Genomic DNA, 24,491 nt, shown 5'->3' with positions numbered 1-24,491 from the left:
CACCTACTAATTGCAATATCTACCCTTCTTAGCCAAAATGTCTTCGGAAAAATTAGAAAAGTGGATAAGTAGAGAGAATTCAAAAAATGTAACGTTCACTACTTATTCACAGTGGTGAACGGGAAGCTTGGTGTGGAATCAACAAGTGTCAGAAGGACTACAATTTGCAATGCCACAATAAGACTCATCTTAGTGAGAATATTTCAAGGACAACAAATAAAATGGTGGTGGGTCGAAGGATAGAGCAATCCATTTTCCCAAAGAGCCGAATGACAGCAGTATAAGCCAGCTAACCATATCCCGACAGTGCGTGGGTTAAAAGATGCACGCTGAAGGCTGCAGAGGTCTTGTTCTGATAAGCAACAAGCTTTTACTGACATTAGTCTGACAAATAATACTGTGTCAAAGAAGATATTGGACACAAGGACAAATTTCTTGTATTTTCTGCCGCAATTAATGAGAGCACGGCCATTATAGACATTCGTGAACTGGCCATATTCATGGCATTTTTCATACGCTGACCGTCACCGAGGAGTTTATTGTGTACCATTTGTGAGCTGACACTATATAGAAGGATTCCTAAGTCTAAGGCACAGGTGTCAAACTCAAGGGCCGGGGGCTAGATACGGCCCGCCACATCATTTCATGTGGTCCGCAAAGACAAATTGTGCATCAAATTCGTGTGTCATGATTAGAATTGCAAATTGTCTTCACTTTTAATTATATCTTTTTTTTTTAATATTTGACCAGTTTTTCCTCGTTTGATTTGAAAACGAGTTATTTTTCTATTTGTTTTGTAGCTTTTACTGCATATAATATGAGGTGTTCATACATTTATTTGGGATGGCAGTCATAATGGCCCTCTGAAAGAAGCTATGACTACAATGCGCCCCGCGAAAAAAAATAGTTTGACACCCCTGGTCTAAGGGATTACTTAACCACTCCCAAAAACAATTTTTTTTGCTTATCCTGTCCATGGTCACGCGCGAGCTAGTGCCGATCCCAGCACACTTTGGATGAGGGACAGGATACACCCTGGGCTGATTTCCAGTCAATCAGGGTTGCTCAAAAAATATGTTTCAGCCAATACCCTTCCACTGCAGTCTTGCTGGTGGTGCAATGCACATTTCAAATTGGACGTCAACAGCCAAACAAGTCAGCAAGACGGCATCTTTGCTGTCTCATTGTGTGATGTGGATTCCATAGGTATAAAGGAAAGTTTCAATCATTGTACCACATATAGAATATATTCTACCTTCTTATCTAGTTTAGTTGCAGAAAAAAAGTATATGTACTATATGATTATTTTTTTGAGCCCGTTTTAGCAATATGTGATTGACAGAAGTTTCAGTTTCTATACGCTGCTGTGGTTTGTCATATTAGTGGCTCTGCTCACAAAAAAACTGGAACTAAAATGATTTTTATGCACAGGGTGGCTTCTTTTTCATCCATCCATCCATCCATCCATCCATCCGTCCGTCCGTCCGTCCGTCCGTCCGTCCGTCCATCCATCCATCCATCCATCCATCCATCCATCCATCCATCCATCCATCCATCCATGTAATATATATCCATATCTATCTATCTATCTATCTATATATCTCTCTCTCTATATATAGATAGATATGGATATAGATAGATAGATAGATAGATAGATAGATAGATAGATAGATAGATAGATAGATAGATAGATAGATAGATAGATAGATAGATAGATAGATAGATAGATAGATAGATAGATAGATAGATAGATAGATAGATAGATAGATAGATAGATAGATAGATAGATAGATAGATAGATAGATATGGATATAGATAGATAGATAGATAGATAGATAGATAGATAGATAGATAGATAGATAGATAGATAGATAGATAGATAGATAGATAGATAGATAGATAGATAGATAGATAGATAGATAGATAGATAGATAGATAGATAGATAGATAGATAGATAGATAGATAGAGATAGAGATAGAGATAGAGATAGAGATAGAGATAGAGATAGAGATAGAGATAGAGATAGATAGATAGATAGATAGATAGATAGATAGATAGATAGATAGATAGATAGATAGATAGATAGATAGATAGATAGATAGATAGATAGATAGATAGATAGATAGATAGATAGATAGATAGATAGATAGATAGATAGATAGATAGATAGATAGATAGATAGATAGATACGTATATATATATATATATAGATAGATACACACACAGTATATATACTGTATAGTATATATATTATCTTTTTAAATATATTAATCATTAAAAAAAATCTCATTACATGTAATAAATTTTACTTTTAAAATGCAAAACGAAGAGTAAATATTTAGCTGCAGGCTATGAGAAGAGCCTGCTCTGCGCCCCCGGCACAGTGCGAATACGATGGAACATTAGCTAATGACTACGTTACAGTTCAAATAAATTAAAATAAAATAAGAGGGGAGACGGACAGAAATCGAAGAGGGAAGAGACAAAAATCGAAAAAAGGGAGGCAGAGGCTGAAGTGAAGAAAAACAAGTGATGTGTGAAAGCTTATTCCACAATTGGAGCTGGATTTCTTATTCAAAGTGTGAGAAGACAGCAGAGGGGAGAAAAGCAGAACATTGGAGTCATTCTTTGACAGCAAAAAAGCATCAGAGAGCTACAATGAGGTCAGAAATGTAACCCCACACTGAATGCCACTACTTGATATGTTCCGTAGGGCACTGTGTGTAACCACAAGCTTTATAACAAAGAAATCTGCGATCTATGGGAAGAATAAATTCAAACTGAAACAAAAGGTCAGAATAATGGCTAACTGATAAAAAGTGGATGTGTCTGTTTAAAGAAAAGTCAAGAATCTCCAGAATCTACACTTTTATAAATGGAATTTCTGTGCAATAAATCATGCTCGGTTTTTTTTTTTTTTTTTGAGGGGGGGAACTTTTACCGTAATTTCCGGAATATAAACTGCTACTTTTTGCTCATACATTGAACCCGGTGGCTTATAGTCCAGTGTGGTTTATCTATGGTTTTGTCATGATTTTTATGATATTGTAAGAGGGTTTGTTTTACACGCAAAACGGGTAATAGGACATTTTATTTAAAGCACCTGCAATTTATAGTCATGTATGGCTTATATATAAACAAAACAAGATTTTCACCTAATTTTATTGCCTGAAGTCACCTGGGATAGGCTTCTACACGCCCATGACCCTCGTGAGGATAAAGCGATTTGTTTAATGAATGGTTTCTTGAATGATTAAGAGGGTATGATGCATGCTATTGTCATATCTTTGAAATCAATACAATAACATCCACCATACATGTCTGCAGAGGGCAGAATCTGTCTGCCCAAGGTCATTTGGTAAAACAAAGTTCAGATGACTATGTTCCAACAAATTGTCATATAAGCCAGGCGCATGTTAAGGGAAGTTTCCTCTAAGAGCCGAAACAACCAGCATGGCGTGGAGAGATGACCCAAATTCCTGGAAAAAAATGTTGAGGCACGCGTCGGCACAAAAATGAGGATACGCCACTTTATACCAGAGTGCAGCTGCGCTGGCTACAAATAATGGGGTCTTAATCTTTGTTCTGCTCAAGAACAGTGATTTGTTGCTAACCTTGCTGATGTGGTCACTTATGTGGGGTTAGGTGGTTTTCAATAATGTACTTGGCCGCGGAAAATACCAAAAGATGATTTTTTTTCCATTTATCAGTGTTTTAAATCATATTTTAAATCAGGGGTGTCAAACAAATTTTTTTCGCAAACTGTCAAATAACAAATCAGACGAGTAAAATCTGGTCAAATATATTTTTTTCTTTTTTTCTTCAATCTGCAATTCTAGTAATGACACGAATTTGATGCACAATTTGTCACATAAAATGATGTGGCGGGCCGAATCTGGCCCCCGGGCCTTGAGTTTGACACCTCTGTTTTAAATAGATAAACGATAATATGAACATGAGTTTTTCTCATAGATAAATATTCTGTAAATTCAAAATTCACTTTAGAAAAACAGCAATTCCTAAAAAAAAGTGAAATGACACAAGTTCAGGTAATAACATTTATTGTAATAATATAACAAGAGGATTTTTTGGCGATAAGACATCAATGCCATGTTGTAACATTATTAAATAAGCTCCAGAACTTGAGGAAAAGAAATACTCCTGGGCTGTGGGTGGTGGAGCAAGGCCAACAGATGGAGATGGAACTTTCCAGATGGTTTACCAAGGACCAATGAGATAAGTGACTAGTAGGGGGTGGACAACATGGAGTAATGCAAATGAAAACACTGATATTTAAAAGAGGAAAAAATGTGAGTGTGGTTGGCTCAGAGGAACCTGGCAGATGGAGGTCTAAACAGAGAAAATGTTTTGGGATAATGTGGGGAAACACATGGGGGGGTGATAGGCGCAAAATTCCCAGCAGCCCCAGCTGTCCGTATTCTTGGTGCGGCACCATGTTACACCTTACTTTGCTTCATCCTTTAATGAAGCGGTTTAATTTTCATTCAGGTAGCGCTTCTATTTAACAACCTATTTCATTCATGGCGGCACTTATTACAATACAGTTTGCTGGAAATGTTGTAAAATAATGGGTTCAAATGAACTTGCAACAGTTTTTGGACAGAATTAAATACATCGTGGGCCTGAATTATTTATTACACTGTTCAGTTTAGGTGGATGGTGACGTTATAGTGGCGAGTGGACTTCAGAATTAAAAAAAGAATCTAGAGCACTGTAAAAAATTTCAAACAAACGAGCCACTTGATTTCTGATTTAAGCAAGCTGAAAACAGATAAACAGCTGGAAATGAGGAAAAAATGTTTGTTTTTTTAAATACAGAATAGAATAATAATAATAATATTAATAATAATAACTCTTACAAGGCGCTGTGTTGTTTGAAGTTCTCAGAATAACCATCATTGCCCTTCAGAAACCATAAAAAAAGTTATAATTTTCAGATGATAATGCTGAACCTGTCACTTTGTGAGTCAATAAAAATATCAAAAACTTTACGATATTTTTAGAAATATAACCACTCCAGGTGTGAGAGCATCTATAATTGGACCAAGAGGACCTTTGCTGAATAATTACATTACCGTATTCAAAGCAAATGGTGCAATGTGGCCAGCATGTACATGGAAAAGCACATTAACTTGAAGGATGTGTTTTTACTGATAGAAAACTGGAAATCTTAAAAGGAATACATCACCTGCCAGGAAATCAAACACCAAAACAAAATGTGCTTCTCACAACACTTACTCCATATAAGGCATGAGTTGTTATAAACATTTCTGTCTTTTTTTTCTTTTTTTTTTTTGTCTTTCCACTTGGTTATCTAAAAAGCAATGTGCACATATTCACACGTCAAGTTAGATGGCGCATTATTTACAGCACTGTACCCGCAATTATTTTTTTAATAACCACATCATAATTTCCTTAGGTTTTCATTTCAAAAGAAGAAAAATAAAAAGAAACATATAAGCTATGTTGCTATTTGCGTTGCCAATGTGTTCACCTTTTTTGTTCTGGTAAAGACACATCACCAAATATAGAGCTAACACTAACAGACTTCTCGGTTGTTCAGCATAGATACACATTTTCAAATGTCTGAAAAAAAGAAAGTCAAAAGGTTGGGAGGAAATATTCAATGATAGTAACACGGTTGGGGTTATCAAAATGTAAGCATAACATCGATTCAATGCACATTTGATTTTTATCCACTATTCTCCTCTCTAGATTGTTCCCTAACCAAAGAAAATAGGTTAGGACAATCTTCCTCTATTAGATCATTAATGTTGATCCATCAAGAATCCCTCTATACATCACAATCACATTTCTCTTTACAAGACATAGGCGTTAGGTACTTGACTCTCCCAGCTATCATGTAGTTTGCCGTAAGAAAGGCAGTTATAGCAAAATTAAGCCTCCAGGCAAGTTCAGGAGAGCACTTGAACTTCATGTTCTCCAAGAGGTCGAAATCATGCCTTGATCGATGGCCTCTGATAGTCATAACCCTCATGATTCAAACAACACTGGAAAATCAGCCAAGAGACTTTGTCACGTCATTGTGATATATCGATTCTGATAAGGTCCAAGGTTTGCTGGAAACCACGTTCCTCATGCCAATAATATCCCTGAATCTCCTTAGCAGGGTAGTCCAGCCCTGCCCTGAGAGTTAAGCTAGTTAGCTGCAGAGCTGAGCCAGCTCAGGTTCAGGAGAGGCATTGGGGAGCTTTGAGTTGAAGATCTGAAGAGCTTCCTTGATACGCACTACCTCACCAGCTGACATCTTCAGTCGGTGACGCAGAAGACAAGAAAACAGGTCGAGTGGCTGTGGCGCTGGCGGGGCCAACCTGTTAACGCGATCCCTCATTTCCAGTAACATCAAAAAGGCAGCATCCTGTGTACTCTGTGTATATGGGTAGTCCAGCTGGAGTATCAAATCTTTAATGCCCTCAGGGTCAAAGTGCATGCTGTATCCAAAGATTTTCAGAGTATTGATCTTCATATAACCCATGTTAGACGTCTGGTCATCCATGTCCAACGGTTCATAGAATAGAGTTTCGTTCACTGTTGGATCATCTGTGACAATGCGGCTTCGCAGGTAGATGTGCACGGTTTCAAAGAAGGACTTCCATATGTTGCCCAGTGACAATGTCCAGTTGAAGCATTGTGCAGTTGTCACAAAGTCCAGTCGAGTTCTCTCCCAGTTGGGGAACTCAGGCTGGTTCACAGGCATGAACCAACTTTCTGAGTGACTTCCCCCAAAAGGGTTAACGTAAATTGCTGGCACTGGCTCCAGTGTTGAATTTTTCGTTAAGCATATCTGGAAAGTCATGCCCATCAACATGTGGATAAGATTTGACTTATTTTTATTACTCTTGAGAGTAAGCAGCATCCTCTTTCTCCAAGCAGGGTTGAACCAACTTCCCAGACGGACGTCGTTGCTAATGTAAATGGCATGGACCTCAATTCTGCTATCAAGCTGCTGAAGTAGGTACTTCACCTACAAAAACAACAATCATTTACTTACACTTCTTCAGGGAACAACAAAGAAACACACTTAATCACTTCATATACATTGTGTCGACAATGGTTCTCGGACTTTGATGCGGACCAAGATTGAGGACGAGAACCCTGAAGAGGTTAGGTGTAGAAAATGCGTGATGATATAATTTGACATTGATATAAAACAATAATGATCAATTTACTGTAACAAACAAAGCAAAAAAACAATGGCTACTACCGTATTTTCCGCACTATAAGGCACACCTAAAAACCTAAAATTTTCTCAAAAGCCGACAGTGCGCCTTATAATCCGGTGCACCTTATATATGGACCAATATGGATTCGTGGATGAGGACTAATTCATTAAAGTAAGCTTTACGTGTTTATTTTGTGTGTTCTGTGATATTAACGTTTGAGCAACGTTGAGTTATTGATATATTGTTATTGTTTTCACATTTCAAGTGTTACTATATTGTGATTGCATTAACGTTTGAGCAACGTTGAGTTATTTATTCTATGCGTTTTATAATCTGGTGCGCTTTATATATGGACAAAGTTTTAAAATGGGTCATTCATTGAAGGTGCACTTTATAATCCGGTGCGCCTTATAGTGCGGAAAATACGGTATTTTGGTATGCAATAGCTGCATGTTCATCTCCTTCCTGGACTACAAAGACCTAACATTTAAGACCATCCAAGTTTGAGAACCATTGGAATGTATAAGATAATTTTGAAACCTCAGCATCCGGCATGTCGAGATCAAAGTTCAGATAGTGGTCCAAGGACGTAGCGATGCTCGGTCGACAGGAACCAAGGTGTAAGAGATTGCCGTGGTGGCAGGATCCACAGCGGGTTACATTGTCAGCAGCACAAGCAGAGCAGGAGGTGAAGGAGGCGTCAACAAGACAGGGAATGGCACCCTGACAGGTTGGCTGCTCCACAGGACAGCTGCATCGCTTCACTTCCTCAGCAAATGATCCCAGTACTCCATGGTCATTGCAGTACAGAAGGGATTGAGCCTTGTTCAACCAAAAGGCTATCGACCTACAAAAAGACAAAAACAACTTCTCATAAACTATAAAAATATGCTGTTAGAGGTAGCTGGTATATTGATGATACGCAATTTAACACACAGTTGTGCTCATGAAGTTTTTATACTCTTGCATAATTTGTAAGATGAGCAGAATTGGTCAAAAAAGATATGATTCATTTGATTTGGAATAGAACTGAAATTAAACTACATAGCATTTCAGACAATCATTAAATTAAAAAAACAACAACAGCTCAGCTCTAGTGGATTGCCCTGTTGGGCATCAATGATGGCTTTCAGTCTGTTTTTGTGATATTTGTGGATGAGGTCCCTTATTTTTTTCTGGTGGTAAAGCTTTCCATTTTCCTTGCCAAAAAGTTACTATGCCCTGTAAAATTTTACAGGTTGTGTTTGGTGCCTTACTGGAACTGCACATTTGAGTCTCTTGTCAGAGTGGCTCAATATTTTTAGGTCAGGAGACTTTCATGGCCACACCACAACCTTCCTTTTTATTCTGCTGTCAGACTTGACCGTGTGCTTTGGATCAATGTCATCTTTGAAAGCCAAGTGAATCCCTTTATGCAACTGGGACTCATGAATGCAAATTGTCCTCCAATATGTTCGGGATGCATATTTTATTCATCTTACCGTCAATTTTGACAATATTCCCTGTGCCGTTATAGCACACCAAAGCTCTACCTGCATATTATACAGTAGCGATAAATGAGTTTACATTTTGGCATACGCTTTGAAATGTACCATTTATTAATTTGACCATTAGGTTAAAATTTAGTCTGGTCCTTCCAAAGGACTGTTTTAGAAGGTTTGAAGCTCGTTGCTGTACTTTGCGATACTGTCTGAGCAAGCTGTTTAGACGATGGTGCAGTAATGGCTTTATGCCTGCTCAGTGGCCTAGCACCAGCTCAGTGTCTTAGTGGTAGAGTATCTTCCCTGAGACTGGAAGTTTGTGGGTTCAAACCCCGGCCGGGTCATACCAAAAACTATAAAAATGGGACCCATTGCCTCCCTGCTTGGCACTCAGCATTAAGTGTTGGAATTGGGGGGTTAGATCACCAAATTATTCCCAAGCATGGCACTGCTGCTGCTCACAGCTCCCCTCCCCCTCAGGGGATGGATCTAAAAATCACACGGGGACGTGTTTAATGCAGAGGAGAAATTTCACTACACCCAGATGTGTGTGTGACGGTCATTGAGACTTTTCCCATTTTGCTATTGTCACTTCCTTTCCACACACAAATGATGGAAGCCATCATACAGTATGGATAACAAGCTTATCATTCAAATTCACACATCACCACACTCTACATTAAATTATTTAGCAGCTCCCAATTGACTCCATACTGTATACTTTTTCCTTGTGGAGGAATAGTTGCTGTGTTTGACTGCAGATGAGATGAAAATGCAGACACAAAATTGCCATCCATTTTGGCAGGCAAGAGTTTGCAAGGGCTTCAGTTGCAAAATGGGTTCTGTAAAGATTCTATCCCTCAGGCTAAGATGGGGAAAATTGCACACAGCATTGCCAAAAAGCTACGGCAATTCCATACCCTGAGGCTTGCGTAAATAGACAGAAATAAGTGATGATGAAACAAATAGATTTGTGCAGGACGAAATATGGATCCTTTGCTGGCCCTGATAGCTTGCTGTTGCTGTGAGCACGGTAAAGACTGAGTGATGGTCTCAGACAGACAAGGAGAGGGACAAGGGGAGGAAAAGGTGAGAGTGCAGGGAAAATAAAGACAGAAAGTGGCAAAAAAGTAAGCGAGGGGAGATGGAGTGATTGCTAGTGACAAAAGACTGCCAAGGAAATTAAGGTTCTCTGTAAACAAGCGGCAGACTGTCAGTACAGGAAAAGACTTGATTAGAGCTTGCCACAGTGTAGAGTACCTCACTCCGCAGCCTATAACTAGACCCTTCATCTGTCCTACACTTTCTTGGAAGTTCTGTCTTTGTTCATTCCTTCCTAGCATGTCTCCTTTCACCCCATTTCTTTTTCCCTTTCCAATTTTATTTGCTATCCCAAACTGATTCCTCACATTATTCTGTGCTTGACTTCAGTGCTTTTCTTGACACAAGGCATTATCCTGGCCTTCATGTTTTGCCTCTTCCATGTAATAACAGCATTAGTGAATACTTTACTCAGAAATCAATCACACGGGCAAACAATGTCAGTTAGCCTTTCAAATAATTATCATACGATATCATAATATTAAGATGGAAAATGACTTCTAATCTACTTAGGTTGGAACATAATCTGTTTATCAGAGCTGCACAATACACGCCCTGCTTTTTGTACGTTAAAAAAAAAAAGAAACGTGGCCGTCTTTGTCTGTGAATGGCATATCTAAGTAGCACTAGACCTTCAACATTACCCTGGGAAGAGAAACTCTTAACAAGTCGATTATTATTATTACATTTTTGACACAGCATATCCTCAAAAAGGTTGGAGGTGTGCTGAATCCTATCCCAGCAGATTTAGGGTGAGGCGTGGATCCCAGCCAATCACAGGGCATATTCAGACAGACAATAGTATTGTGAATATTAGTATCATCATCATCACTAGAAGTAGTAGCATAAATATTAGCAGTAGCAGTTGTAGGAGTTCATACATGAAATATTGATATGTTATATTTACAGCTGCAGCTGCCTTTGTACAAAAATCTTAAGTTTTTTTGTCAGCAATCCCAAACTTGCAGATCGCCGTATGTCCTGAAGTTGTAATAATCATTGACTAAAATAAGCACACCGTTTAATATTAAATCTGAAACGTCAAATGCGATACCTTTCTCGGGGGAGACTGATTCGAGGTTGTTTTGGACATCGTTTGCTGAGGGTGAACAATTTCCTGATGATTTTCTGAGCTTTGTTCAGGACCAAGGCTGTGCTGGACTCGAGATGAGCATAGCGCTTCTGGAGAGATAAGTCAGCTGACCAATACTTGGCAATCATGGAAACATTCAAGAATTGATCAGTGGGTAATTGTTTCAGGAAGGCCTTGAATTCATCTGCAACAGAGACAAAGGGAGAACAAATTAGAAACAGTTGCCCATCAGTTACTCATATTGATCACTTTATCCCAAGTGAGCAACATCAGGATGTCGAAGCCTTCATTAGAATAGCCCAACATTTTTTTTGTTAATTGTTAATACACGATCATTCAAAACAACCCTGAAACTTAAGCTTTGATTAAAAACACTCACCAGCTCTGTCGAAAGTTAAATATTGTTAATAACAGTTGTCATTCAACATGATTCTGTGAGAAATACCTGTAAATTGTATTAACAAAGCAACCAAGCATATTCACAAACCAGTTTCTCTCCTTCCCACAGTCAAGGCCAAAAAAAAAACAATGCTGCAATGAGATGATTGTGTTGCTGTCAAGTTTGGCATCCACACTGTCTTTCTTCTTGACACTACAAATGCAAATATACTGTCAAAGTGTCATTCAGTTCACTGACACAATTACAAACGATCCCAAGTGCCTGCCATTTGTTCCAATGAACATTCTTGTCAGAAAGCAAGCAGACTTCTTATTTGCTTGTTTTCTGTGTAGTGCCTGTGACAACAACTTCAGTAATCCTATTTTTCCTCCGTGACCATAATTCAGCTGCAAACGTGACAGACAATGAGATTGGATTTAGGATGTCTTCCGGCAAGTGTGGCAGCACATGGGCCCTGCACAGTGATGCCAGCTGGGAGAGATGACGCAGAAAACAGAGGGGCCAGAGCTGTCGAGGAAGCTGCCATCTCCTTCCCTTCAAAGTGTTCATAACACATTGAATGCGCCATCAATCACGCTGTTCATGTAAGAGTTAACAGAGGAAGCTATTGCTTGACTGTCTCCATAAAACCTCAACCATGCCCATGAAGTAGCCCTAGTCTGTGTTTGGTCAATAGATTATATGTTATTATTTTGAACTAAAGTGTCCTCTTTGAATATATTTCCCACCCAAATCCCATTCAGACATTAAAACACACAATGGATGAGACAATATTCTTCAAAATGCTGGGGGTAACTTGTTGACTTCATACACAACAAAAAACTGTTGGCTGCTGTCGAGAAAATACCAATTTCATCTACAACCATAAAAACACATATCATATTTTCCGGACTATAAGGCGCACCTAAAAACCTAACATTTTCTCAAAAGCCGACAGTGCGCCTTATAAATCCGGTGCGCCTTATAAATGGACCAAATTCCTAAATTTAAACTGGCCCAAAGCACTGTGTCATGAAATCAATCATAAGTGGCCCGCTGAAGACTAAGAATCATGAGTCAAAAAGACTATGGATGATTATTTTGTGATTATAAAGTAATTTGTTGCGTCTGAAGTTAAAATAAAAAATATAAAATGGAGAATGATTTGATTTGGATAAAATCTGACATGATGCAATAATGGTGCGCCTTATAGTCCGGTGCGCCTTGTAGTCCGGAAAATACTGTAATTACATTGGGGCCCACGTCACTCTTCATCTTGGACACTGACATCCTACGAGGGGTGTGTGATAAGCCGAATGCTTTATACTCTACACACCAACTACACACCCACCCACTCCAGTAACACCTGTGTGAAGTACTTGTGAATTCTGTATTACAGTGTGACTGCACTGAAGCAGAATGGAAGAGGCTCCAAAGAATGGTCAAGAGCACACAGACGATTATCTGTGTTTTCATCCTTGCCTGAAAGACGTCTAAATGTTCTGCTGTTTTAAAGATTTGAGGCAATCACATGTGACAGCCCCTACCCTGCCCGCTAGATGTTTTCTTCTGGAACGCCAAATAAACTCAGAGACCCCTTCTTCCAGCAAGCCATCATTACACTGAACTCATAATCACACCAACACACATTCTATAATGCTGTGATGTGTGCATCCAAACATCTCTAACCCTGCTGCCACTGCACACATTAGCGCCTCACTGCCAATTGCACTGCAGATGTTTTTACTTTACACATACAACATCCCTGACTTTGCTGCTGATGTACATACAACGCACGTGCCATACTGCATTCTCCATGCATAATTTAGTAATGTTTACTTTTTATTATTTATTGTTGTTGTATTATATTTGTTTATTTTCATTTTCGAAACACAAACCTATATGTTTTTGTATCTGGACTGTAAAATTACATTTGTATTTTACTGCAGTCTGTTATTCTTATGGTAATTTAATAAAATATCATAGCCGCTGACAAATAATGTTCCTAAAAATAGGAAGTTTCAGACATTCCATTGATTGTGATTTTTATGGTTTAAGGTAATAAAAGTCTTGGTGCATGAACTCTGTTCTTGGTAGGGGCTTGGGTGTCACTAGTGTTTCTCTTCAGATATAGTACTTGGTTAACACTAATGGAAGTGTTTTTTTCTTATTTGTTTTTGTTGGATCATGAGTGATTATAATTGTTTCAAGAACAATGGTGGGACAGAACCTTAACAGGTGTGATGCTCAGTGTAGAAAGAATGAGAGCAGACTACACACGCAATACGACCTTCTTCGTTATCTGTGTACCAGGCCTAAGCCAGGACCCCAGATAAGGATTCCACTTTAGCCATCACTTGGCAGAAGAACAAACTGAATGAACCACAAGAATTCCATTGTGTACTTTCTGGCAGCCAGAGTGAAATCGCTTTTGCTCATCACCACTCAATGTTCTATTTTATTCTTCCACACATGGGAGGTGCACAGTCAAATCACAGTTTTCACTTTTGGCTCAGCAGCCTGAGGTTACACAAGGACATTAACACAGTGACTCCTATAGAAATTGAATTAGCCATGCAATTTCTTACCCTTTTCCATCAAGTTAAATATTATTTGTGCTGTTATCTCATTGTACAAAACATCCAACTGGATTGAATGACACTTTCCTTCCCAAAAGAAGTTTTGAAATTCTTCTGCACTTCTTAAAAGTAGAAAGTTATTGATGGACATTATTTGGATTTTGCACAATCAATACCAGAGAAAGCCTACATCGGTCCATTAAAACTGAAGATAAATGTTCCATTAAAATGTGATTGCAAACCTTTACATGACAACATTTTCTCTCAGAAATGAAGGGAGACACGGACTACTTTAATGAACGCGGTAAATGAAGGAAAAACAGTAAAACAAAAATTAATAAAACCTTTTTGTCAATAAGGTCGAAAACAGTAACAGTAAAGGTTTCCCTTGGTTATTCCCTTTGGTTAGCTCCTTGACGTCCCCAACATTGCCAGTGCCCATCATATCTGCTCAACATAAATCAACTTTCATTCGAGAAGAGCCCTAAGCCCGACTGGCCCATCATCCAGCGTAAATATTTCTTGGCGGATACAAGACAATGGCGCCTGAAGGTGTGGTACCCTTGCAGGTCGTTTAGCATGCAGACCACTCTAATCTAAACAGTTTTGAATGGTTGGATGAGACACTTTGGTGCCTCTCATCGCTCTTGAACATGCCTCAAGCTGAGTGGCCTTCATTATCCGATTTGGCAGGTTACTGCTCATAGTGAAGCAGTCATCAGTGTGGGATGCAGATAAGACCTTTCTGTTCATCTGTCAACATGCTGATGACAATCTGTGACAACAGGAACGTAGTGGCCATTTTGCCTCAAGAACATCTCATTTGAAGCTTCGCAATGGGAAAGTTCGATTGACCAATTGTTAGGCGTCATCTTGGTCTCATGTTGTCAAAATCTTAACAGCAAGATGCACTGGTTAGCACGTCTGCCTCATAGCGCAGAGGTTGTGGGTTTGTTTGGCCTTCCTGTGTGGAGGTCGCATGTTCTCCCCGTGCCTGTGTGAGTTTCCTCCCACATTCCGAAGACATGAAAGAGAGGCTAATCAACCACGCCAAATTGGCCCGAGGTGTGATTGTGACTGTGGATGGTTATGTGTGCCGTGTGATTGGCTGGTGACCAGTTCAGGGTGTTCCCTACCGACTGCTCGAAGACTGGTGGGATGGGCTCCAGCATGCCCATGACCCTCGGTGCTCAGAAAATGAATGGGTTTAAATAATCTTAGACTCATTTAATAATCAGCAAAAGTCTCCCATCACAGGATTTTCTTTGCACATAGTTTACAGAATCCACATTCAAAACATCCATCATTTTAATGTGTGCATTACCCATTGGAACAGCAGCTAATGTGGGGACTCAAAAAACACAGAAATTAAACACAATAAAGATCTTAGAAAATCCTTCATCCTTCCTTCTCCTGTATCTTGTTAACAGCTTTGTTGTAAAGAAAAAAAAATCTTCCGCTTGACACATCTGGCCTTGTAATAGCAACATTCTCTGACAGATGAGCAATAGAACAGGATACACAATAATTGGCTAGATTCATGCACTCCCAAAGTAGACCTCTGTCTTGAAATATCAAAAAAATGAAAAATAATCTCTCTCTGTCACCTATGGCTGCACTCCAAAACTGTATCACATCATTAAACTAATTTGAAGGCGATTATTTTGCTTCAGCTGCACTTGGGCCATGTGAGTTGGATACAGAACTACCTTGTAGATGACTAAGGACCTTGAGTTCTTCACATCCCTCAACTGTCACACCCTCGGATAAAAAAAAGAGAAGAAAAAAGTTTTGGAGAGGATAAAACCGTGATAGGGTGTGACAATGAGACAAAAATAAAAGACAACTTTGAGTGTCTCCCCATTACTGAGCACCTCATTAAATGGAGAGGCTTTCTAGACTGTGCAGCAGCTGCCCCCCCCCCCACCCCCCCCCCCCCCACACACACACACATTCTGTGGTGACATTTGATAGGCTCTGTCTGTGTTCTAATTGATTCTCCAGAGAATCATGTTGACACTTAGCAATGGGGAAAGGCGCTGTCCAGCCAATCAAACTTGGAGCTGGAAGCACGCAGCTGAGTTGAGGGACTTCACAGCAAAACACTCCATTGCCAATCATGTCGTCCACTTATCTAAACCCGCCGTAGCCAAAAAGTTCAACAACTCCTCTCACCTATGTGCTTCACTTGCATGTAAAAAAAATGAAACCGTAAAGCTTTGTGTAAAAAGGAAAAAAAGAGAATCCACACAAATCTGGAAGAGCAATCAGCTTTCAGTGAGATAGTCACATATCACTCCTGACAAAAGATCCCGTCAGTAACATCTTAAGATGCGAGGGATTCATTGAAGCCATTGATGATGGAGTGGGTCTATTAACTGACTTTCATTCATGGATTGACCTACTCCCTGATGACATAACTGTATGCATGGCTATCTGTGTTGATATATTTCCAAAAGAAAAGCATTTCCTGCTTACAAATCTTTCAAAAAATAAAAGTCGTTAAAAAAAAGTATGAACATTTCTTTGTGGGCACAAACCATCCAGGGCTAATACAGGAACTAATTAAAATGAATACCTGACAAGTTGTGCGGCCCTTTTTAAAACATGTTGGACACTAACGACCCTCAAAGACAGACAACGAGAGCTTCAAGACCCAAACAATGCCATCCTGTCAGAACACTGTCTGCACTGGTTGTTATGCCAACAACCTCCAAAAAATAAACCGGTCAATACAATGTCTGCGTGTTGGAGCATCCAGAAGCATCGACTATCCCCATTGTCTCTGCTATAACTATGAGGAGCCTCCCCCGCACTGCTCTGAAGGAGCCAATGCTTGATTTGAAACAATCCTGAATGTGTACAGTAGCCTTAGAGCCTGGATGAAGCATAACCAAGACAAAAAGTGAGATTACCGAACAAAGCATTAAACAGCAGTGTGGGTTCCTTATGTCCTGCCTTGTAGTTTACTGTATATGAATGTGTTGAAATATCAACCTCCCGAAGAAAACCACAACCCTTTCTTTGGGTGTAATCCTGCAATCCGTCACCTCCAGTATTCCCATCTGCCAGGACCACCCCCACATCTCTGCGTTGACTCCAACGCCATTGTCCCCCAAATAGAAGAGAAGTCATTTTCTGTGTTTAGCATCCCACCAATTGCATGTGTGCAGCTCTATGTTATGTGATGATTTTCTGGGTTTCAAATATATCCACGTCACGTGGACTACGCGCCGTAAAGCTGTCTTATTTGTAGTGGCGTGAATATAAAGGTGCTATTAAAGCAGTAAGAGCAAGTCTATCACAGCTGGATACATTTCCATCAGTTGAACAGTGCTTCTCGAAATCCTTACGCTGAAAAATGTCAACACAACTGCTTTTAAGGGATCATAGCCTTTTAATATATACTAATTATAATAAAAATGAAATGCAAGTTCACTTTTGACATCATTTACAGATACTACATCTTTCCAAAAGTCAGTTAGTGGTAAATCTTTAAATCTGCTACAGAATTTAAATTATTTTACTAGAAATCTTCCGTGTAAGTCTGTCATTTTTTAAAAATACGTATATATATAAATGTATTGCTCTTTTTTATGTTTGATGATGATGTTTTCCTGAAAGATGATGGTTTTGAAGATGCAAGGAATGCATCCGATGCCAGTAACATCATGCATAATAATGACTGAAAGCCAAACAGTAATATGAAAAATAGAAAAATAGTATACAGACTGGTTTTCTTATCAATGCAATGAAGCTACGCAACAGACTGGCATGACCGAGGACCGCAGCATCTACAAGCGTCCTGAAATGGGATGCAGAACACAGACAATAGACAATATGACACAAAGATGGGAGAGCAAATACACAGGCAATAACTACACCATTAAACAGGTGATGAAGCTAGAAGGAAAGGGAAGGAACTGATCTGATGATATCAGGTGAAATAATAAAGCAGAAAAGAATGTATATATTTTTTTCTCATTGATTTTCATATTATGTATTATTTGTGCCCTCTCTGCATCCATTTCAACCTGGTGATCCTGAAAGGGGGATCCTTCCATCTGTGGTCCCTTCTCAAGGTTTCACATTTTCCCCTGGCAGGGGTTTTTGAGTTTTTCCTTGCCCTTTTGGGAGCTTAAGATCAGGGGATGCTTGGAGAATAATTGTCAATTTTTGTCTATGTGAAGCCCTTTGAGACTGCTTGTGATTTAGGGCTATACAAATAAACTTGACTTGACTTGAAAAGAGGCAGATACAGGAAAAAAAATAACACAAAGACATGAATTTATCATTCACATAGTTCAATAAAAACGTTTTTCTCCGTTTGTTTCCACATACTCATTTCTTGGGATAAATGTTCCTTTTAAGCTTAACTCTAAAGAGATGGGCATGCGTAGATTCGTCACAGTCTAAACAATAACAATGTAATACTGCGCTATTGTGACATTTATGCTTATTTGATTTACTGCATTGTGATCCAGAGGATTCATATTTATTACTAAAGCTTTTCATCCGGTGATGTGCCAAGAATGTACTACAGCATTTCAATAATTTTTGCATATCCATGTGAGCTAGGATTGTTATGACAAAGTATCATAACATTTAACAAAATATAAAATAATCAACTTGTCTGACTTCTGCTATTCCCCAAAAGTAGTCAAAAGGTAGCTACAGCCTTGTTATATTGAAAGAAAAGGCTTCAATATTTTGACAGGTATTGTATGCTGCAAATGAAGAAATCAATACAACATCCCCTCTCACGATAACAAACAAAATGGCCGTCAGCACAGACTCAAATTATGGATGGAAGTGGATGCTGCAAGCACAAACTTGTACACTGTAAAACTTTCTTAATGCAGTATAGAATTGTTTTAATGATATGAAGTAATGCTCACTTGCTACTGGCACAAACTATTACAGTACTTCCTTCTAAAGAGGGAAAAGCACACAATGTACCTGACCAACATGAAATAATTACAACAATGAAACGATGAAAGGTTTTTCTAGATAATGAGTAGGATTTGTCCATTTTCCACCTCTGAATGGAGAGTTTAAGGCTAATACCCTCCCCACCAGTGAAGCAGAGCACTCAGTTTCAATTACAGTGAGGAGGCTACATCGTATGTATCATGTATGAGTGACCTCATTTCTTACACAATTTACCCTTAGCACATACCAGCTCAGGCAATTACCCCTCGTGGTTCCCCTTTTGTATGCATCATGAAATTGATATTTCTAATTCAAATTTGTGTTAAAACAGAACAAAAAGAACATATTGAAGCCATGCATGGAATAATAAGCTTCTTCTGAGTCATTACGAGCAAAACCTCAAATGTTTGCGTGCGGATTGCAAAGAGATTTGGTAATGATGGTGCTAAAGCACAGACAGCCAAACAGCATTGTCTCGGTGGCTTTCGCCCCTCACGTTCTCAGCATTCATTTTTCATCTCAACTTGTGTCTTGCGTGTTGTGTGTTTATTTAAATACAAGTCGACTTGCTTCTCTAAATTTAATCAAACTTTCATGATTCCCTGAAGACATGCCCGTGGGTGTACAGAATATACCTGTTTTTGAATGCATGTGACAAACTCTGTTCCTTTTATAGTATTTTTAGCAAACGTACTAAATGCCTAAATCTTTATGACAAGCAGCACAAAGTTAATCTCCTGACAAAACCTGTTACGTCAACAGAAGAAACACCTTGAAAAAACACTCTTTTTCTCTCTTCAGTTCTCTTTTGTTGGCTCTGTTTAAAGATTTAATATGCAACGGAAAACAGTTGGCAAAATTCAGCTGCTGTCAAAAAAGTCAAATAATGCACGGAAGAACTGTTTACTGCTATAATGTGACTCACAAAACCATTTCCAAATAAATGTTGCAGCTGAATCCCATGAGTGCTACAGAGAAAGCACAGCCGAGTGAGCCTACCCACCAACATCAGATATATCTGCCAAAAACCTGTGTCCAATTAAATCCTGTCTATATCTTCCAAGTTGTAAAAAAGTAACGCTGCGTGAAGCAAATGAAGAAAAAGAAAAAAGTAGGCGATTTGGCTTCACGTTCCAATTTAGTAAGAGACGGCGGAATTGTTCAGCATCATTACCACCATTATATCACACACCTGAGTCCTGCTTGCCTTGTGATAAATAGTCCCAGCTTGGTGGAAATCCATTTTACAACAACAAGATTGTTGAACTCAAATGGCCTCAATCACTTCGGCTGAGCATACCGCAAGATGACGTTTTGCTCTCAGTGAGTTGTTGTCACATTCCGATCATTTGCAGGCTAAAAATACAGCAATACAATTCCCAGCCCGACCAAAATATAATATTAAATGCTACAGGAAAAACGACAGAAATCAAACCATCATCATGCATGAGGTAACAAAGAAAAATGCTTGACTCAGTGAGCATCACAAACATTTTACTGCGTAGATAATGTTGTAAAAGGAATACTTAAAAAAAATGCATTGTATGAAGTTGATTAATTGGAGGAATACATGTCATAAATGATATAGTCTAATTGAACAAAAATAGGTGAACCAGATCGTGGAATGGTGTAGCTTGCACTTTGGCAAGCCCACAAAATTGCGAGTTTAGCACAGAATGTGATTTATTTCTGTTTACTCAACTGCTGGTTCTCTTCATCTTCTGGTTCATTGACTTTGTTTACATGGACAGTCATAAATTGCATTGGGATCAGTCACATTAAGCAGACACTTCACAAAACATAAAGTCCTGTTTGTATGGTATATTGTTTGTCAGATAAGAGCTATATTAAAAATAAGCAACTCGTGTAAAATACAATAAACCTGATAGAGTATAAACTTTGTAGACTCATTTGCAAAGTTAATGCTGTACGTAAAAATACCAAAAATGGTTGCTAACTTGAGAACGCATCAATGAATAATACGATTTATATTTTGTCTAACAAATCCAATTCACAAAGAATAAGCCTTCAAAAACAAAAGTAAATAGTGTATGTATTTTTAGGTAAGTGGTGTGACGTGACTGACCGATGGACGAGCACCTGGGGCACGGTCATTTGCGGGTACATAGTGTATAAACTCTGATATTGAGAATAAACTCCATCTAGCCTAAAGTCATAAATCACCACCACCTGCTGTATGTACTTGAAAATGGACATAAACAGTCAAAATTGGATATAGCCAAAAGATTCTAATTGGGCACTTAGACTTGGAGTGTAAATCCAGGCTCCACGTTGAAGTGGATCTATTTTCTTTTTTTACCGTGTGTTACAGTATATGACATACGGCACTGTTTGATCACAGGAAGGAACACTGCCCCCTATGATGTAAGACTGATGCTAACAACTAGTAACCCCGCCACACTGAATCTGACCCAAGTAGACCTTCCACTGAGTGAATGAGGCAATATTTGGTAATAACAAATGGGGAAAGAGTTGAAAAACTTGTTGGTTGTGTATTAAAACTCATGGATGGTACTAGTTCTACTTCGGAATAGGGGATCTATTCCTTTAAGAAAATTTGAGAGAAAATTGTAAAAACATCCCTAAGCTTCCATTAATAGTTATACCAAACACTGAAGTCTCCTACCTGATTCAATAAAGTCTTGGTTGAAACTGTTCCAGGCCTCTTTGCTTTTCTCCAGGTTTTCCTCCATAACCTTGATATCGGCAAAGGGACAATTGCACTCAGGGAAGCGAGGAGAGCATCGGCACCAGCAGTCATTGCTGCGGCACAGCAACTCGCCCTCCGAGTTACATGCCACATAGCTGAGTGCTGCCTCCACAAAACGCCCACGCAGAAACTCTGGCAAGACATCTTGCAAGCCTAAAGGAATAATAAAGAAAAAAGGACATATTGTAAAGTATTGCTTCATTTGTAGAGTTTACAGCGACTACACAATTATCCATAGTGGAAAAATAACATCCATCCACAAAGAGCACCATATTTATGAGAAGGCAACTTTGTGTTACAGCTCTTGTATTGGATGTCATTAACCCTTGTCCATTAGGAATGACACAGTTTATTGTTTACCAATACTGCGATACAGTCTCGGAACATTACTATTTGCCGCCTGAAATCTTAATTTGTCGTCTAATTGTCGTTTAGTCTTTCAGTTAGGAGTAGCTGTTTTTAGCCTTCTGGTTTGATACCAGTGACTTTTCTGATTTATCTCTTAAACATACAATCTGAAAATTCCATGCATAAATGATTTGCTTGCCCTGCAATTTTGGAGCTAATGAGATCAGGGTCTCCTTGACATCCTGCCCCAAACCCTTGGGACAGGCTCCACCTCCAGGGTCGATTGTTTAATAAATGCTAGGTGAAGCCAAGAGTCACAAACAAATGCCCAAGCTACCACCAGTGTTCTTAATTGGCAGGCTTGTGTTAAACAACCTAGTATTTCCCAGCTTCCATTCTTACGAGTGTTTTAATGGAATTATGCAAAATGTGAATCCAAACTGTCATACCTGCATGGGCTAATTACTCAAATTAAAAGCCATTGTGTGATCCCAAAAGTGTATCATTTTCTTTTGGAAACCAAAATAGAGGCTTTCTGGTACGTTCTTGTTGTTCAGCTAAACCTGCCTCTTTGTCTACTAATCATCTATTTGTTTTGTCAACATGCAATCCTGCAGAGCCTTTCAATGAATATGCATGTGGCTTCTTCTTTGGTGCTCACTCGTTCGATGGCTTGGAAAAGAGAAGTAATTAGTGACTTTTTTCCCCTCTGCCTTGGCAGGTGCAACTGCTGTGTGTGTGTGTGTGTCTTCAAAACTTCAAAATCTAACGTGCCTGTGTTTGTAAATCTGGCAGGATTTCTTCAGTATCTTGCTGTGTGGTTTGTACATTTGTTGTGCTGTTTTGATCCGAGCTTTCTGACAGTAAGCAATTTCCTTCTCTGTTATGCTGATAGACGTCAGAACACTCTAGTTTCAATCCTGCAAACAGCAGCATATCAAGTAAAATGTGATGTGAGAAGGTTTAAAGTGTCTGCAAATCATGTAAGACACAATGTAAACTGTAAATTGAAAGAAGAATAAAAAAAATTCTCACAGTTTGAAGAGTGCCAGATTACCAAGTGTTGCTATCAAGTACCGCAGAAATGGAATTTGAACACAAACTCAAATTCAATAGAATAACTTGCTACAATTGCCATCAGAGCTTAATTATTATTATCATCTGCAGTAAAATATGACACCTTCTACACATAATTTCTATACGTATCAACCGGGTTTTGTTCAAACAATTTTAAAAAACAGTTTAAAACCAATCCGGGTTAGGGTTAGGGTTCACCTATTCCCACACTTTTATTTTTTAATTCCATGGCTCCAGACTTTTTTTTTTTTTTTTAGTAGGAGCACAGCGACCCCTAACCTGCAATTTTATGGTGTGCAAGTAAGACATTTAGGGCCACAGACTGTAAATCAACCTTTGTAATTGTTCACACTGGCACTCATTTCAGTGGCAGCTGCTGGATGTTCAAGGATCATAAACGTGTGTGCTTTTTTAATTAATATTTAAAATCTACTCATAGTTCCTTATCAAATAAATGATGCAGTCGACAGTATTATCTGCCATGATGTGCACCTTACTTTAGTTTAACGTAATGTAATTTAGTTTTCTTTATTTTGCTATAGTATTTTGCAAACAATGGTTTAATACATGTATTAAATATATACAAGGAGTTGTGCAAAGCAGAGGATGGACATCTTGCAGCACAGCAAGGTGTGCTGTGTTTTTGAAAAGCAAAAATATCACATGCAGTAGAAATAAAATACAAACAATATTTAATCAACCCTGCAATACAGGTGTCAACTACTCAATTTTACAGGCCATAACACGAATTACTAAGACCCCTGAGCAATATAGCATTATGTTCCTTGAGTGTATTTATTAAAAATATTGATATAGTTTGTTTTAATAAAAACTGGTGTATACTAGCAGTACTTTTTTAGTCATCATCTACCTACGACATGAGACTACTGTGTGGCTGGCTGTGAGTGATCGTGATGGAGAAGCTACAATTACTGTGTTCCTTTTAATTGTCAGTTTGTCCACGCCACCTTAGTGTGAAGTGCAAAAACACTTTCAAATACTTTTAGGTTGTTTATGTGAAAATACGCCTCAATTAAATCCACATCAAAAGTATTTATGCAAAAAAAATAAACTTGTATAACTGCACTTTGACACATATGTCTGTTGTTCATTAAAAGTTCATTTTGGACATTATGTTTATCTGTATTATGCAGATACTGAAAACAGTATGAAGTTAAAGACACTCGAATAATGTTTACTTCATGCTGTAGCAGTAGACCTTAGTGAAAAATGAAAGTTTTTTTTGCTGCAGCTTTCTGTTGCCATCTATTTCACACACACACACAACCCGCACTGTCAATCTGTTGATCTGCGGGAGTGACTGCACTTTTCATTTTCAACAATTTAAAGCTACTTAGCTGCCCCTGTGACTGCAATTTCTCTTCTATGAGTGTGTGTGTGTCTTGTTGTGTATTGACACTTTCACACTGCACTTGGTTTTTATGTTGCCCCACAGCGTGGGAGGACACAGGAAAGTACAGGGGCAATGGCAGCCCAGCACAATCCTGGCACTAGTTGCTAAGCAACTGAACAAGAAAGTAGCCTGGTGCAGTGTCTGGCTGTT

The 24,491-nt window shown here is 38.8% G+C and overlaps 1 protein-coding gene across 1 annotated transcript in view; it reads right to left on the bottom strand.

The window, feature by feature from the left end:
• Positions 1-4,060: 4,060 nt before the first annotated feature.
• Positions 4,061-24,491, bottom strand: part of brinp2 (bone morphogenetic protein/retinoic acid inducible neural-specific 2) — a 74,854-nt gene continuing 54,423 nt past the window's right edge. The window contains exons 6-9 of the mRNA XM_061296136.1: positions 21,419-21,655; positions 10,843-11,065; positions 7,747-8,053; positions 4,061-7,007 (exon numbers count right to left, since the gene is read on the bottom strand). Coding sequence (XP_061152120.1) covers positions 6,186-7,007; positions 7,747-8,053; positions 10,843-11,065; positions 21,419-21,655 — 1,589 coding nt within the window. The 3' untranslated portion in view covers positions 4,061-6,185. The remainder of the gene's footprint in view (positions 7,008-7,746; positions 8,054-10,842; positions 11,066-21,418; positions 21,656-24,491) is intronic.

This window comes from Syngnathus typhle, linkage group LG13 (genome assembly GCF_033458585.1).
Source record: "Syngnathus typhle isolate RoL2023-S1 ecotype Sweden linkage group LG13, RoL_Styp_1.0, whole genome shotgun sequence".
NCBI lineage: Eukaryota > Metazoa > Chordata > Actinopteri > Syngnathiformes > Syngnathidae > Syngnathus > Syngnathus typhle.
This window is presented reverse-complemented; position numbering and strand designations above follow the sequence as displayed.